This window comes from Amblyomma maculatum, chromosome 2 (assembly GCF_055883805.1).
Source record: "Amblyomma maculatum isolate TAMU_Amacu chromosome 2, ASM5588380v1, whole genome shotgun sequence".
NCBI lineage: Eukaryota > Metazoa > Arthropoda > Arachnida > Ixodida > Ixodidae > Amblyomma > Amblyomma maculatum.
The window spans coordinates 143,866,018-143,884,429 of NC_139345.1; the positions used below are offsets into that span (position 1 = coordinate 143,866,018).

General features: G+C 42.8%; 2 protein-coding genes across 4 annotated transcripts in view; both read right to left on the reverse strand.

Annotated features, from left to right (window-relative positions):
* The window catches only part of PAN2 (PAN2-PAN3 deadenylation complex catalytic subunit PAN2), a 78,206-nt gene extending 60,008 nt beyond the window's left edge, over positions 1–18,198 (reverse strand). Inside the window, exons 1-8 of one of the 3 annotated variants that reach the window (XM_084595369.1) lie at positions 18,156–18,198; positions 12,740–12,928; positions 11,375–11,544; positions 10,004–10,202; positions 5,581–5,705; positions 2,643–2,787; positions 1,044–1,182; positions 727–803 (exon numbers count right to left, since the gene is read on the reverse strand). In XM_084595369.1, coding sequence (XP_084451495.1) covers positions 727–803; positions 1,044–1,182; positions 2,643–2,787; positions 5,581–5,705; positions 10,004–10,202; positions 11,375–11,544; positions 12,740–12,928 — 1,044 coding nt within the window. In that variant the 5' untranslated portion in view covers positions 18,156–18,198. Of the gene's footprint in view, positions 1–726; positions 804–1,043; positions 1,183–2,642; positions 2,788–5,580; positions 5,706–10,003; positions 10,203–11,374; positions 11,545–12,739; positions 12,929–18,050 lie in introns of those variants that run through there. The other 2 variants (XM_084595368.1, XM_084595370.1) reach the window with 2 other exon arrangements.
* On the reverse strand, positions 14,858–18,024 carry LOC146200107 (syntaxin-18-like). Its single transcript, XM_084595371.1, has one exon. It carries the CDS (start codon positions 17,760–17,762, stop codon positions 16,767–16,769), a length of 996 nt encoding a protein of 331 aa, XP_084451497.1. The 5' UTR covers positions 17,763–18,024; the 3' UTR covers positions 14,858–16,766.
* Positions 18,199–18,412: the final 214 nt, after the last annotated feature.

The window sequence follows — 18,412 nt, forward strand, 5'->3', positions numbered from 1 at the left end:
ACTAAATTAAAAGGGTGGCATGTGCAAAGGCTAAGGTTAAATTATGCCAAGCCCTTTTGAGCTAGCATTTAAATTCATGATAATTGCTAAATAAATCCATTTTGGCATTCGGGCTTTTCCGCAGTACATAGTGACAAGTGGGAACACCAGCGATGACGTCATCTCTAGAGATGATGCATTTCCAACTTGGAAACGTTTGCGCTGAGGAAGAAGACCACCGCCAACGAAGGCAAAGTTTAGAGGCATCGGGTGACTTGCAGAAAGAATTAGATGAAAGATGTTGAAACTCTAAATGTCACCCATAATGACGTCATTGTCGAGTTTCACCACACTACTGCAGTGCTGTGAGGAGAAGCCTGAGAATTGCCACAAATTTAATAGTAGATTACGTCCTAACTTTATATGGTAGCGCGAAACCATTTTGTGAGCTTAATCTACAACTTTCATATATTCTAATGCACACATCTCGGATAATTGTCAAAAAAGCATTTTAGCTTCCCTTTAAAGTACCTAAGCAAGCATCATTACTGATAATACATGTAGCACAACAGAAACGATGAACAACAGATGAACAGTTTATTTGCTGTCCCTTGTCTTTTCTGTTGTGCTACATGCATTTCCAATAGCTATATGAACCAACTCACTCAGCAGAATGCATTACTTAAAGAAAACAATGCAGCTTTAGCTTAGACATCACTCTGAAACTGAACACCCACATCAACATACCGGATCTGCAAACTCAGTTGGATGGCTGAAGTTGTTAAAGTTGACGTGAGGACTGGCCCCATAAAGGTGGAGATAACCTGCAAACATATAAAATGCAAGCAAATACTGAGAATCTCATTCAGCACTCACTGGCATGAATTCCCATCTTCTCTCTTTCTAATGCAACCACCCAAATAAATACCCCAGCTCCGGTAGGGTGGCATATGACTTATGCATATGCCTGCAGCCATTCTAGAATCGGGTGCTATCGTGGTCTGCTAAGGAAAGTACAACCGGCGACTGCAGCCAACTGAATCTTAAACTGAGGATGGGCTCACCAGCAACGTCTCCAAAAGCCAGGGCCTGACAGGATGAGGAAGTGTCGAAGGCATGCACAGCTGCACCAGCTGTTTCGAGCTGGTAGATGTATGATGACTGGGTCAATGTGCTGGTGTCCACCAGCTGAAACTGACCTGTCTAAGGGAGAGAGACAAGCGAGGAAGATGAGGCTGCACACAACGCACAGTTGCAGAGGAATAGAAACTGCAATTATGACTTGAAGCATGTATAGCCTAAAGCAACATCTGCTTTGAGGTTCACACACTTGTAGAATAGGCAGTGCAGAGGCAAATTTAACGATATATGTAGGAATTATAAGGAACCAATACCGATATATTACAATTCCTTTTTTTTTTTTTGTTCGGTTTGAAAATGCATATTTTTCCAAAATAGTACTTTCAATTTACATGTATGTAAGGAAAACAAAGCCCAACTGCACTGTGGATGATGACTTTAAACTCTCAGCCATCATTGTTTAACTTAGACACAGGAAAAATACAAGTGCTGTTGCACACCATAATGCTGAAATGCCAATTTTACTCAATTTTTTTTCTTGCCTAGATTTCCTGGCACGACGATTTCGATTGTGATCACTGAACACTCAGCACTGTCACAAGAGGTTAAAGAGCAAATGGAGAAAAGTGAAATCCCCATCAACCACATGAACTCACTGCATCGTACTTTTTTTTCTATCAAGTTAATAAATAAATTGGTTCACAGGAAAGGAAAGGTGGAGTGTCTGTCCCAGTTGTTTCTGTGGACACCTGAACCATGCCTTAAGGGAAGGGAGGGAGGTGGGAATGAAAGCTCAAAGTAAAGGTGCCCCCCCCCCCCCCCTCCCCCCCCCCTCCCCAGTGGAGGGTTCCAAAATAATTTTGACCACCTTGGGATCTTTAACATGCATTGACATCCCAGGAACGCCACTTCGTTTCGCCTCTATCAAAATGCAGCCGGTTTTGTACATGCTCTCTTTAACCCCTTGTGACAGTGCTGATGTCCAGTAATTTCAAGTTACAATGCACATATTCTGGTGTGAAATAAACTACTTCTGTGCATTTAAGTTGTTCAGAGTTCCTGACAGCCTGAACATGCTCTCAAGGTAAATGTGAAATGGTGATTGATTCTGTATCACTGTCTATGCCAAGACAAGATGCTGACTATAGTCTGGAAAATATAGTATATCATATTGTTACAAGCGAGGTTTCAGTTGACGCAAGACGAGCGCCGAAGACCCAATACAATGATATACAATGATTATAAAGGTTACATAACTAAAAAATGCATGTAAAACATACATTGTAAAGAAGAAGGTGATCTGGCGCTAGCGCGCCGGCTGAGACGCGAGCACCAGATGAACGAGCCCGAACCTTCAAGCGGTTCTCTTGGCCCAACCCTAGTAAATGAGCTTGCCTACTGTTAAGCTCATATAATAAAAACATTTCTTAAACCATACACCACATTGTACAATTCCCGAGCTTCCCATTCAATCATTTTAGTCGTTTGATGAGAAATGGTGCTTCTTCGCGATCTTTTGCATAGGACGAAGGTCTCTCAATGAAGAGATCTCATCGTGAAATGAACAGGGAGAATGGCCAAACCTGGGAAACGACAAACAGCCGAGAAGTGAAGGCAGGGACAAAGCGCAGCAGGGAGGGTGGGAACATCATCTGGATGGGTGCCACAGCACGCATGACGCGCAAGTCATACACCTTGATGAAAGGATCCACCGTCAGTGCCCCATGTCTGTCACAGAGAGAAAAAGGAGGTGGGGGAGGGGGGGGCACATACCTATTAACGTCTAGTTAATTACTTTACCCTGCAAGGCCAAGAATACCACATTATTAGCATAATACTGAGTGGAAAAATGTGAACTATTCATATATCGGTCATGATAGAAATTGACTTTAATGTGTTTTTGAAGACGATTTTCCTGAAGTGCACTTACGTACTATATAATAAGCAGAATATGCTCTGCAGCATGATAGCTTGGGAGGAATTATATGTCTCTAAGCTTGCCGCACGAATGTGCCAAGGTTTTGAGTGTTCTTGTATGTAGGCTAGGCTCGGCAAATTAACACAAAGCGAACCTGCCACCCACCTAAGCTGCAAAGTCTCAATCTCAGAGTGAGACCCGAGGCTCTCGCTTTTTTGGTCGAATTCGATGTGTTGTGGAGAAAACACCTAACTGTCTAGAGCCTCAAAATGTGTCTAAAATTACGATAATTGCATTAGTATTCAAGACAAAAAGTTTTACCGACAACAACACAATCTTTCGTGCCATAATATAGGATTGAGAATCGACTTTTATTGCAGCGCGCTGCTCTTGGAGCAAAGTTTGCGATTTTTTAAGAAAAGGAGTGTGACAAGAAAACATATTTTTAACAATTTTCCTTAAAGTAAAAGTTGCATTGATTTATTTAGCAAAAGATAACAAACAAATGGCAACATTTTAATGTGCAAGCAGCAGGGCTCCAAACTTGCAACTTTTTGAAATGGCAAAAACGATGGTTTCCACCTCTAGTGATATACATTTTTTTTTTTCTGAGAAACCTACTGCATACCTTGCAAAACTAAGGTCCCTCTTTTTGTGTAGAGACATTTGCCCACCACAGATAAAAATTTAATCGAAAACAAAAAATGATAATGGGACCTCGACTGCTGTTTTTATCTGAACATACCCATATCATTTATTGGTGACGACATGGTCCTGAAGGTGTCGTCTGGTAAATGGCTTTTCAAGCCTACCTTTCTACTTTTCTTGTCTAGGTCACCAATCATTCGTTGCAGTTCATCTCCTGAGTTACTCAGCAAGGCAATGTCATCAGCAAATCGCAGATTACTGAGGTATTCTCCATCTACCCTCATCCCTAACTGCTCCCATTTCAAGTCTCTGAATACTTCCTCTAAGCAAGCTGTGAATAGTACTGGGGAGATCGTATCTTCTTGCCTAACACTTTCGTTTATGGGAATTTTGAAAATCAATATGCAGAAGACTAAGGTAATGTTCAACAGCCTCAGGAAGGAACAGCTGTTTACGTTAGGTAGCGAAGCACTGGAAGTGGTAAGCGAATATGTCTACTTAGGACAAGTAGTAACCGCAGATCCAGACCATGAAAAGGAAATAAGAAGAAGAATAAGATTGGGATGGAGCGCATTTGTCAAGCACTCGCAGATTATGACTAGCAGCTTACCGGTATCGCTCAAGAGGAAAGTATACAACAGTTGGATCTTACCTGTACTCACCTATGGGGCTGAAACTTGAAGGCTAACCAAGAAGGTTCTACTTAAGTTGTTAAGTTCAGGACAACGCAGCGGGCTATGGAGCAAAAAATGGTAGGGTTAACATTAAGGGATAGGAAGCGTGCAGAGTGGGTCAGAGAAATAACTCAAATTACTGACATTCTAGTGGAAATCAAGAACAAGAAATAGGCATGAGCAGAACATGTAGTGCGAAGAGAGGATAACCGATGGTAGCTTAGGGTAACCAACTGGATTCCAAGAGAAGGAAAGCGTAGCAGGGGGCGGCAAAAAATTAGGTAGGCGGATGAGATTAAGAAGTTCGCAGGGGTCAAGTGGATGCAGCCAGCACAGAACCGGGTTAATTGGAGACATATGGGAGAGGCCTCGCCCTGCAGTGGGTATAGTCAGGCTGATGATGATGATGATGAAATGGCTACTTACCGAGCACGCCTTGTTGCTTAACAAATAAAGCACTCTAAAATACCTTCTACCTTTGTCTTATCATCTCTTCGTGCCATTTTTTCAGTTATAAATTTGTGCACATCTTTTGGAAGTACCTCTGAAGCATGAGGGCAAAGTGGCTACCAATACAGCCGAGTTTGATTTCATGTGAAAACCACAGCTTTTCATTAACACTGCATCACCTTACGCCGTTTCTGTTTTAAAAGGCAATAGATGAGAAATGCGCGCCGCAATCAAGTGCTGCAAAAGTGCACACACCTCCAGTTCTTGCCACCAGTGCCTTGTGCTACCTCGCCCTGTGAATATTCGGCCATTCCTTCCCTTCCCTATTTCTTACTGGATTATTACTCTTCTTTTCTTTCTGAACAGACCGCGCCGCTTTCTTTCCACGTTTGCAGGCAGCTTCGATTTTTTTTTTCCTATGCCCTGCATGCTTTCCCTCACAGCTGCAAGGCCTACATAAAGTTGACTTCTCCTGAGCGCTACAAGCCAAGTGGTAAAGCCATTTAAAGTAACACATGGTGATTTTTATTTTTTTAAATGCCTTGCGATTCTAGGTAGCAGGCATGCGCCAATGTCATTTCGTGGGAAGTCATCGCCGTGGCCAGACGCCTTTTACTATAACTAATTTTTGCCAAAAAATGTTATCATAAAGGCGGAAAAATGAACAGTCGTCTATGGAAGGTGAACAGGAACTTCAGCTTTAGTTTACTATATCAGAGTTTACTACAGAGGGGTTCTACTTACCAATCTGCTATACAGCAGGCTGGCATGCCCATTGCCCTCAAGAGTGCAGAGATAAATGAATGACTATGCTGTGTCTCGTCCACTTGCCTGCTCGTAAAGCCACAGGTGACGACCATGTTGCCGAGCACATCAAAGTCAGAGAGCACGCTGGTCTCTGAAAGTGACTCTAATGTGTATTCAACCTTAAAGCTGGAGGAGTCCCTCAGGGTGACCTGAAAGGCACAGTAAGAACACATGAAGAAAAAAAGCTTTGAATGAGTCAAATCAAAAGCCACAATACATGTGCTGTAGAGTGTTAATAATTTAACTTACAGGAAAGCAAAAAATTTGTGAAAAAAGAGCAAGCATAAGTTTATATACACTGACAGTTCTATCTTAGCCACTCTGCATTAAATAATGAGCACAAGCCTCACACTGAAGCCAGAATCTTGCCTTTCCGTAGCCGTTAATATCATCGCCATGTTATTTTGCCATCAAGATCCAAAAGACCAGTTCATGAGCGGGACAATATAAAACACAGGAGACAGCCCACAAACACTGCCCAATGTCACACAGTTCTCAGGAAGCAAAAAGTATGGCTATGAAACAACAATTAGAAAAATTCAAGAAGGTCATTTATCACAGACAACAAAGCAGCAACAACGTAAGGGCAAATCACAAAAAAGATAATTAAAAACAACTGGAAAGGTCAGCAACTGCAGAGTAAGATTTCCCAGAATTAATCATGGCAACAACTAAATCAGGTAGTTAGTTTCCTAACTGAATAGTGACAAGTAACAATGAGGAAGAAAGCGAAGATGTGCGAGTGAGAAAAAGACTTTGCGAAAGTTATCGATTCTTGCAGAAATAAGGGTAGCAGCACGACCTACTGTATAATGGGCGACCTGCGCATCGCGCCACTCTCTACGGGAGCGCGCGGCCGAAGAAATGCCACGTGACCGCTGAGTAGGGACCGAAACAGCCAGTAGATGCCGCCAAAGCTCACCCCCAGAGCAGCGTTTCACGCGCTCCGGCTGTGCCTGCAAGCGAGCGGCGCAGAGTTCCGCGGGAGGATTTGTGGAACCATTATTTCTCATGAGCGATAGCTGCGGTAAGATAAAGGCGTGGGCCAGTGAAATGAGAGTGGCAATATTAGGAGTAAGAGCCGCGGAAACATCTTCGAAGCAGCCGTCGTCGTCCTTTCGACGGACGCGGTTGCGTTGTTTCAGTTGGTGTGCGTAGTAGCCCCAGTTGGAGCAGACTGCCAGTCTCCCTCCCGTGCACGTTCGTTCCTCCGTATTTGATATCTGCGCAGGCAGGCTGTGTCCAGTGCAATTAAATATTTGCCGAATATGCGTGCTCGGCGTTTCCCCCTTCCGTTTCTTGTCATGCGCATAATAAGCTTGTGAACATTAACTGTAGTGAAAATGAACGGCGGCGCAACACACTGGACAAGAAAGGGACACCACATCCGCACACTACCAACAATTTATTCAACGGAAAAGTGGCATGTATACGTACAGCTTAAGCACGAGACTCGTCGCCTAATATAATCGCTGCGAACCCAACACGGCAACGTCAGGTATCTCTAACCCCAGCAGATAAACTAACAGAAAAGGCAAAAAATTCGAAACGGAAGGCAGGCCAACTCTTGCAAAAGCAGTGTGGACCACTCGTAGCAACAGCAGAGTAAGAAGCAAAGCAGTCCGGATCCTAAAAAATGAAAAATAAAAAAAACAACGAGAAAACAGTAGCAAAAGCAGAGTCAAAAAGGTGAAGCAAAAGCAGTCAGAAGCCTAAAAAACCCTAAACCGACAACAAAAGCAGAGTCAAACAAAGAGGCAAAAGCAGTCAGAAACCTAAACCACCCCCAACAATTAGAAGACGATCGTAGCAAAAGCAGAGTCAAACAAAAAAGACGCAAAAGCATGCAGACAAAAACTTAAACCAACAACAACGAAAAAAAAAAAAAAAGACGATCGATCGTAGCGAGTCAAACAAAAAAAAGCAAAAGCAGTCAGAAACCTAAACCAACAAGAACACTCGTAGCTCAAGCAGAGTCAAACAAATGAAGCAAAGCAGTCAGAAAACCTTAAAAAAAAAAAAAAAAATCGTAGCAAAAGCAATATAGTCAAAAAGGGAAGCAAAAGCAGTCAGAAACCTAAACACAACAACAAAAAGCAAAACCAGAGTCAAACAAAAGGAGCAAAATCAATCAAACCTAAACAATAACAAGACGCTCGTAGCAAAGGCAGAGTCAAACGAACGAAGAAATGAATTACCAGCACACCTAACCACATAACGTCACGTTATATACTGACCGACTTTTAAGCCCTGAATTTTTTAGCGACCTAGCTTCTGTTGTTTGGTTAGGTGTCGTTTGACGTGTCGTTTGACTCTGCCTTTGCTACGAGCGTCTTTTGCTATTGTTGTTTTAAGTTTGACCGATTTTGCGTACTTTGTTTGATTCTGCTTTTGCTAAGATCATGTTTTGTTGTTGGTTTAGATTTCTGACTGCTTTTGCCTCTTTTGTTTGACTTTGCTTTTGCTACGTTCGTCTTTCGTTGTTGGTTAAGTTTTCTCTAGATTCTGACTGCTTTTGCTTCACCTTTTTTACTCTGCTTTTGCTAATTGTTTTCTCGAGGTGGATACAACAAGCAGACATCTCTGAAGACGTCCAAAAGCCACCAAATAATATAGGGCTAAATAAAGTTTTTCCTCCTCCTCCTCCTCGGGGCTTTTTTTTTTTTTTTTCATTTTTTAGGGTCTGAACTGGTTTGCTTCTCATGTCTTGCTTAGCTGTTGCTACGAATGGTCCACACTGATTTTGCGAAGAGTTGGCCTGCCTTCCGTTTCGATTTTTTTTTTTTCCGTTTCTATTAGTTTATCTGCTTGGGTTAGAAATATCTTGTCTGGTATCCTGATGTTGCCGCCTGGCTTCCTCGTGTTGGGTTCTCAGCGGTTATTTGGCGATAAGTGTCTTGCTTGAGCTGCACGTATAAATATGCCACTTTTCCGTTCGCAAAATTGTTGGTCCTCCTGCTTAAAATGCAGGCTACACACCGTGCTCCTGTCGCTTGGAATCCAGGGCTGTTTCCCTGACACTGAAAAGCAAGTAGTGCCATAACAGAAATGTACTTTGCAGACATCACTGAATGCAACGGAAACTCTACTTTTACAGCATCAGCTGATGATCGCAACCCTTTCCTTCTAAAATGATCTCGCTATTACAACGGACGCCGTCGCCCGGAATGCTCGAGTAAGGCTATCTTATAGGCATGTTTAAAAGCTGGTGCAGCTTCATAGCTTAAGTTTGGCTTGCCGCGAGATGTTCTTGAGCCACTGATTTCGTACCTCTGTAAGGTCCCTGTCGATGTTCGCCCGCTCGACTTGCAGAGTGGCACGCAACAGTAGACCATAGTGCGCATAATGATGCCGCAAACGCGTAGGCATCCACCGCAACCCACAGGCACAGGGCACGTCAAAACTGCCTCTGGTTAAGTTATTTAGTGCCTACTTAAAATAAACTCGCCGGCATCGAGCTTTGCGGCCGCTCCATCCCGTATATCTACGGCCCACTCGTGTTCAATCTTCACGCTCCGTAGCCAGTCGACGCGTCTCGTCGTGGGGGTGAGTTACAGCGCCACTCTCAACAGTGACGTTTTAGAGAACTAAAAAAAACAGCACAAGCAAAAGCAAACCTCCGGCGCTGGGGAGGCGGCGCACGCGCAGGTCGCCCATTATACAGTAGGTCGTGGGTAGGAGATACTAAACAAAAAAAGCACATTTTATGAGCCATATTTTGAAATATCTTCTGAAATAAGTAATACACTTTAAACATTAAACCTGTAAAATGTTACAGTATGTGCTCTAGCTCATACAAGCTATGCAAGCTTAGTCCTAGTCCAATGAAACAATGCTTAATTAACAAAATTTTTCGACCACTGCACAACTGTCCAGGAGTTTCGCCAAGTCACAGAACATGGTTACTGTGGAACCTCAGGTGCTTTGAAGATTTATGTACCAAAAATGGCTGCGGTTCTCAGTTTCTTGACCATTAGAGCCACAGGCATGTCATTACAGTTCCACCAGAATTGCCTGCAGCTACTCTGCTGAATGTTGCATCGATTAAAGAAAATCGAAAAGAAAATACCTTGGCGTAACCGTTCACTTGTTTGGGCTCATATTTGACACAGAGGACCCAATTTAATAGTAAGCTTCAGTTTATGGCACCTTTTAGTCAGACACTTGCCAGAAAAGGTAAGAATTATTCAAAAATCCATACCACATGCGGCAATACGAGGTAAAAAAAAAACAAGGTGGCTAAAAAAGTAACATAGTGCTCAGCATTTATGCAGTGGTCCACATCTTCTGACAATGTCAGTACTGCACTCCGAGTATGCTGAAGGTACAGGTGAAAATTGGCTGTCAAAGCACACTACAGGCTATGGCTCCTTGATGAGTCATTCCTTCAAAATGGCCATAACCTTCCTGAAAAACAGCCAAATGTACTGCAGAAAGCATGCCGCACCTTGCCCGTAAAGTCAGCACAGCAAATGAAGCGTGGGTGCCGCCTTATGACAGCACAGCCATTGTCGCCCACGTCAGCAACCATCTTCTGCTCACCCGTGGCCAAGTCCAGCTCAATCAGCGTCGTCTGGTTGCCGCCCATCAGCAGTGAGCCAGAGGGTGACACGGCCATGCAGTGCATGTCCTCCAATTCTTCAGAGCTGCACAGAGCCAGGAGTTGCAATTTACACATTGCGGGGAAGACAATCTTGCTCCCTAAGGGATGACAATGGCAATGACTTGAAGGGCAGTTTTGATCAAAGACCACCAGGACTAAGCTGTTTTTGGTCCGCATGAGTCGGAGCCAACTCATGCAGACTGAAAACCCATTTCCCCAAAGATTTCATGCGAGAGAAGGCGAGTACCAAGCTAGGGATAAGTCTCTGCCAAATAGAAAACTAGGCGGATACCCAGCAGACCTGAGAATTGAATCCCATACATCCCAAAAAGCAAGGCAGAAACTGAAATCATGAGAGACACCAGAGCAGTCTATGCTCCCCAAGAGGGAGCATCTCCCGAATCAAGTGCCCAGCACAGTTTTCTCCAGCTCTTTGCAGGGCTGTCATTATGGTAGCCCATACCCATACTGTGCAAAACGCAACAAAGCAGGAGTGATGCATGATGCAATCTTCAGCTGCTGACAACATGCTTGGCACACAAACTTAAAGATTGCAACAGTGGTGGTCTGATGAGTTTCTGTTTCATGAGTATGGCTCGAGAAGTGACGGTAGAATTTACACACACTGTAACAATGAATCAAAGTCAGCTGTCACACCATTTTTTTTTACATTTTTACCTACCCTGTCCTTTCTCCCTATCGCTCACCTCTTTGATTTCGTCTACCACATCATCACTATCCCTCTATTTCTGCTGCCCCAGTTCAGGTGCTTCAGATATCAGATAGCAGATACTGGGGCTGGCAAACACCTTTTCCTTCCTTTCGGATACATAATAAAACAACCACATACTACTATAACCACAGAATACCAAGATGATGCGGTGACTTCATTCTACTGATACTTCCTGCAAGTGTAAAACCTCACTGCAGCTGTTCAAACTGGAATAAACCGAACTTTAACATCTCTAGTGAATTCACATGACAACTGAACCCCTGATGTGGATTTAGTAGTATAGTAGTAACAGAATTCCCAAAATACTATAATCAGCCTAATGATTAGCAATGAATAAAATGCAACACATTTCTGGACTGTTGTAAGTTTTTGGACAGCACAGTAAGATTCCAACAATGGAATACAAACTATACACAATACCTCTCCACAGACACTTCAAGCTACGGCTTGAATGCACAGAGCAGCACAAGTGTGGTACCCACCTATGATGGAAAGCAATGAGTCCTCTACGATTGTTGAGTCGCAGAGTGTTGCAAGTAAGAGACAACACTCCTGCGTCAATGGTTAGCAACTGACGCACTTCATTGGTTGCATGAACTTGGAATGACGTGTACTTCTGCAGCTCTGAAGTGTAGTATGATGTCACATGACCCTAGGTAGATAAAAAATAGGCATTAATCTTAAGGCGTATGATAAGTAGCCCATACACAAGCATGTTGCAACATTAGGAGCCATTGGAAATAAAGTAACACTCGTATGCAATTTTCTGTAGTTTCTCAAAGTTTTAACTCACTGCTGGAATAATAATAAATTTTTATTCATTACGAGAATTAAAGGCAATGCATCCCTAGTTTCCTCAGTGTAAATGGCGATGTGCTAGATGTAAATTTCATTTCTGAAATTAAGAAATGAAAAGAATCAAAGGAGCATTTGCATTTTGTATGCCATGAAATTTCATTTCTTACCGAGTACAAAAGAGCGAAAAATCCCATATTCCTGAATCAATGCTTCTTCACTTTTTTTTTTTCTTGAAAGATATACAGAACAGAGTATAGATTATTAATGCTCTTTTTTTTTTCTGGTGAGGCGGAGGGGGTCAGAGTATTAGTTAAGTCCAACAGCATACTACCCTCTGGTATATTGCCTAGGGCAGCATGGTTGCAACCAAATTATCTCTGCTGACCATATTTTTGCCTTTGCTTCACTGAATGACTATTCCTGCATCGTACCTGTACAGTCTCCATGTAATTAGGTTGCATTATAGGATACTTTTCTCCCTCCTCCTTGCATCTCCAACAGCAAGCATGTAAAAATTCCAGGAGGCACACAGTCATCAAATTGCCACCAGTCACCACAAGCCAAAGTTCCCTCTGCTTACTTACCAACAATACCATTTGGTATGAAGGCGAAAGCCTTTAATGACTCATGCTGCCGTGGACAAAATGTGTCCCGCTTTTGCGGCGTTTTGATTGGTCGAGACAGGATGACTTCATAGAGGTCTCGACCAATCACAAAGCACCACCACAGTATGAGCAAATGCGTGCTATATGGTCATATGTCAATCAATGATCAATTACCAATTAACTACCGATTGATAACTAATTAGATAACTCATTATTTATTTATTTAATGACTAATTAGCTAAATATTTACTAATTAGCACCAGTTCCATAGCATAATGCGGCACTCAGGCTATCGCCTTTCACTACTTCTTAGTAGCTAAAGTCCCTCGTAATTTTTTGTTTACGTTTATCAACAAGGCAAGAACAGGCAGACCGGTCTAAGTGGCAAGATTTGCATAAGGCACCCCGCACAAGTTGTTAGTCAGAAAGGAAACACCCACGCACCCCTTGATTTCCCATCCAGAGGAGCTCCTCCTGTGAGTCGAAGGCCAGTGCTGACACACCAAACTGGCTGCCACCATCCACCAGGATGTTCTGCAAAAAGCTGTAGTCCTGGCCATGGGCCAAGGCACCAGGAAACTGCTCCAGGCCTGCTTCCCCAACACCCGGATACTTGGGCACAGCATACTCCATCTGCAGAGCCACAGCATCCCAAGCACACCAATGCTATCAAGGTCACAAGCAGACCATGCCGTTTGCAACTCACACATCTGCTTTAACATCACAGTAACTCATGTGTGTCTTTCCTACTGCAATACATTTCTTCACAGCAAGCATCCCTACACAACAACTGCACAAACTTACCTGACGAAATCGCTACTACAAGGTTCATTTTTGTCACATTTTAAGAGGCTTTCTGGTGGAAAAGATGAAACTGTCATGTGAAAAAACAGCTTTTTGCACGGCATTTATGCTGAACAGTAATACAGTCAAACCCACTTATATAACAATATTGAAGTGCCACGAAAATATCACTGTTATAGCCAATAATTGTTATAGCTGGGCTAAGTCAAAACAACAAAGAAAGCATGAGAAACTTGAGAAATTTTATTTAAGAGAACGTAGCTTGCACTTTTTACTTATTTGCAGGCAAAAATATGTAATCATCAGCTTAAACTTACTTTGACTGTTTCTCGCCAATATTGCTGGCATCTCTCTGCAGGGCATTCAACTGCTGCACAAAGCTGAGTGAAAGGTTTTAGCACAAATGATGGCCTACAGAGACTTGATCATCTTTAGGACTTCATGATGTGGTTTGGCTGGCAAGGTTGCAGTGTTCGTGAGTTTTTTTTTTTTTTTTTTCCTGCTAGTGTTTGCACTCAGGACCCAAATTCATTGTTACAACCAATAATTTACCATTACAGCATTGTTTGATGCGGATTGTTTTTCCTTAGGGCAAAGTTGATGGCGCTACGACTGTCCATTGTTATCTAATATATCATTAAAGCGGTATTGTTATAAGTGCATTTCACTGTATTACCATGAGACAACCTTGTATTAGCATAACTTTGCAAGCACAACAGTACCAGGACGACAGTAACACTACTTCTTAATAGTGGACAACATCAGTTCCACACAGCACCATTTGCACCAAAAGCAAAGCTGTCGTCATGCAACGCATCAAACCAACAATGATACTAGCCTACGGCAGTTCAAAGTTCCTCTCATACCTTAGCCTGGTCTTTTTCAACAAAGGTGCAAAATATTTCAATGAAACATTCAAAGCTCTCAGTAGTTCCAAAATGGTTTGCATCTATCCAGAACAGTTGCTCAGGTATATGCCAGGGCTCTTAGCAATTGTCAAAGCATCAACTACATGGCTGGCTTCCTTGTGCTGCAAAGCATCAAAACTTCCAGAAGTAGTATAGTCCTATTAAGTGGCTCATATATATGATTATAAACATATCTATTTACTAACAAAAATCCTTCACTAGGTTTTTCATAGTGGGCATTAGTTAACAAAATATGTTAAAAAAGCAAGGAGTGTGGTCAGTACTTCAGTTCAGTTCAGTTCAGTCGTTCAGTCGTGTCCGACTCTTCGTGACCCTATGGACCATGTCACGCCACACTTTCCGGTCTCTCACTATCTTCCTAACATCACATAACTTCATCTGCAGTGCCTCGAGGATGCCATCTAACCATCGCGTTCGCTGCCTACCCCTTCTCCGGCGACCCTCAACCTTTCCCAACATCAAATCTTTCTCCAGCGACTCCTCTCTTCTCATCAGATGACCAAAGTAGCTGAGCTTTAACTTTAGAATTTGACCCTCCCATGAGCAGTCAGGGTTTACGGTCGACAATATCGACTGATTTGATCTTCTGGCAGTCCAAGGAACTCTCAAGAGTCTTCGCCAGCACCACAATTCAAACGCGTTAAACGCGTGGTCAGTACTAGGACAAGAAAAAAAAAAAAGCTCTGAAACCGCAATGAGGCATTGCATCCTCCGAAGAACATTAAACTCACAGGAAATAGCAATAACACGCAATTATATGTCATGTATTACTAGGCAAGCACAATCAACACGCTGGGCAAAACATCTTAACTAGAAGAAAATAGGTTCACATTTTTGTTAGGGCTTTTAATTACAATCCATCACAGTCAAGCAGCGCTATTATTGGAACTGTGTTCCGGTTCCCGAATCGTTTTTTAAGAAATGAATCTCAATGTGTTAGGTTAGGTGCTAGATGTAATTTATTTACATTCCGTGAAACAATGCTTGACTAGCTGTGATGTGAAAAGAGCTACGGGAACGCAATGTTAGGCAAATGTTTTTAAGCTGTAAAAGAAACTTGCCTAAAGAATTTTGACATCCTGGACGAGAAGCTAGAATTCTTTTTGTCAGATTTACACAGTTGGCTGTGTAATACTTCTTCAAGATGAACTGGCTAAAGTTTGTACTGCACTATTTCTAGTGCACATAAAACTCTTTGGTGAGTGGATCAAAGGTGATTTCTAAAGCATGCCCGAGATTATATATGAGTAAACAGAACCTATACAAAAAATAGAACACACACACACTGGACAAGCATTTTTACCGACATGTCGGCAACTGTAATATTCAGAATGAGTACCTTCAATAAAGTTTCCAGGTGAAAGCTGGTGAGGATATGAGCCTTATCTAATGCATTCAATTTTACTAGTTATTTCACATATGACTGTAAAGCAAGCATTTACTTTCAGTGCGTGCAGATAACACTACCAATGAATATTAGGAAATGAATTTGAGGGTGGATTCAAAAGGATGCCACCACTGAAAAACTGTTCTTAAACAAGGTCAGTCATGTTGCTTCAATGTCATTATCTAATGGTGTTAACTTGCTGCAGATAAATCTATTGAAAAACTCTACAAAAAACCTTGGGAACTGATGACATGTTTTCTTCTGCTATATTTCTGCTTTAACAAGCTATAACTTAAGCTGTAAACCTGAGTAAGATTTCAAATTGTGTGGCTTAATGTCCTGAAGGGAAGCGCTGGTTATGAGGAACACTGTAGTAGAGGGCTCCAGATTAATTTACACCCCCCAAAGTTTGTTAACATGCAATAGTACTGCACATCAAGGGGGCACTTTTACATTTCTTCTTTACACAAATATGTCTGCTACTGCCAGGATCGAAACCACAACAGTGAGGTCAGCAGCCGAATGCCAAAGCCACCAACCGACTGCAGTGGGTCAAACATGAGTAGAAATGGCTCCATCAGTGTATGCTATGATAAATACAAAAGTACTGTAGAGAGCGCATTTACGTGTAACTATATTGATAAAATTACCACAAAGGCTGCCAAGTCTTGTTCATATATTTAACACCATCAGAGTGACTGGTTCATACTTTTTAAACATTCAATGTTAAAAAAGGCACTCCATCTGATTATCGCATAAATTGAAAAGCTATGACTGTTTCTGCATGTGGATGTATTCCTTGCAGCAAAAGACAGTTATTGCTGAGGAAATGGCACTTAGAATTTTCCTTGCCACTTGATGCAGATCACAATTTTGAAGTGAAAGGCAGTGTATGCATTCAAAAGACTGTGATGATGGACCGTTTATTCACATTATTGATGGCAAGGTATGTTATCTTCTTGCCCTTTATACCTTTTAAAAGCAGTTTTCAGTTAGAGTTGTGTCTTTGCTGTTAAAACAAGGTAATCTATCACAGGCAAGCTTCAATTCATCTGAAATGTTCCTCTACTGCTTTTTTTCTTTCTTTCTTTTTGCGATTTGTACACATAATGGTGTCGATTGCAGTATCCCCTGTAACACCTTCACTAGAGGGTTAGCAGTATGACAACACACACATGCAGGGCATATTATGCTCATAAAATAATCCTACAGCCCTATTATCACATCCTGCATTTTTAAAGCCTTATTTTTTGAATAAAAGCATTACAAGAAGGGGCGTGCACGCAGGCCATAGACTTGCTGATTCTTTCTCTTCCTAATCCCCTCCCCTCTTTCCAATCTGAACTCCTGTCTATGGTGTCAGCCAGTGAAGAAAGAGCAAAACGAGGGAAAGCCAAAATATGAGGCCCGCAGGCCAGTATCCAAAAGAAGTCCGGTGCACAACATTGTCCTCCAGCACCCTCGTCGCAGCCGCCAAGTGTGCACTGGCCAGGCGGGTCGCCGTGGCCATCCTTTCAACATCGTCTTCCTGCTCGAGGATGTGACCCGTAAGTACTCTCTGCAAGTAGTAGATGTCAATCAGTTGCGTCTCGATGTGCCGCACGGCTTCTTGTGGGCTGTTAAGACGGTCCATGAGAACCTTGCTTTCTTCCTCGAACAGGACGCATTCGTCGTAACTCAAGCTCAAATCAAAGTTGGTCGACTCTCGCTGGCCCTCACTATCGTCCGTCGACTGGAACCAGCTCCCAACTGAAACCATCTTGGAGGCCGCATTCGAAAACCGGTGAAATTGTCGGAGGCCGTTCATCAAGGGAGCAGATACGAAACCCGACGAACTGCCAGCACTACCAGGACCCAATCTGCGGTACGGTGAACCGAGCCTGCCCCATCTATGTCGGTCGCACACGCGCTTTATGTAGACAGCCTTCATCTCGGCGTAGATCTGGCACGTCTCTGAGAGGTAATCTCTAAGCAACATGCGGACATTCCTGCGATGCTCACAGGCCTGTAGGCTCCGCAAGTTGTCGCTCCTTTGCTGCGACAAGGCGTCGATTGCAGCCCGCGCGTTTCGCACAAACGTCTCCACCAGTTCGTCCGTGCGCCTTCGCTCCAGATCCACCGTGATGCAACGCGAATCCGGCAGCAGCACCGGAGCAGCGGCGCAGACGTACTCGCCACGACGGGAAAAGAGGAATTTCTTCATCGCCGTAATACTCCGAAGGATCGCGTAAGCCTGCGAAGGCCTCTTCGCGGGACGACAAATTTGCATGCTCTCGCTGCGACCATCTTCGCCGCGTTCCAGTAGCAGGAGACCGCAGATTTCAGCGAATAATTTTGTTCGCTCCATGAGCGTTGACAACGAATGTGCAGAATTTTGCGTTTGCCTCTTGCCCGGAAATAATTTTTATTCTCCTCGCTTCGAACAGCTGCGTTGGACGTGGAGTGAAAAATTGTTTCCATAGTGTGCACAGAACTAATAAATGAATTCTGCATTCACTTTTCAAGTTCACGGTGTATTAAAATTTGCGCAGGCCGGTTTTAAATTAAATTGATTTGACTGTCACGAACGGAAGGCAGTTTCGGTTTAACAATACACATAAAGGACATCCCCACCCGGGAAAAACAGCAAACGTGCCAGACAAATCAGGAATGTTTACGAATGTTCAGTGCAATAGGAGACTTGAGAGTAAATAATTTGCATAAAAATAAGCGCACTGCGCAGTTAAGCTGCAATACTCACGTTGTTGTAGCATCTACTAATGTTTACAAGAGCGCCATTTTGAAAATAGCGCCGCCTGGTGCTTAGAGCAAGATCCTCTGGCAGCGAGAAAAGTTTAAGTATCCTAACTATTTTATTTTATAAAATTATTATATACTTCAACCAATTTGTCACAAAAATATGCTTGATGTTTCAATAAAACATTGCAAGTTGTGTTTTCTTAAATTTTAAACCAAAACCCAAACTACATCATACGTGCATGATTTCTGCGTATCGGG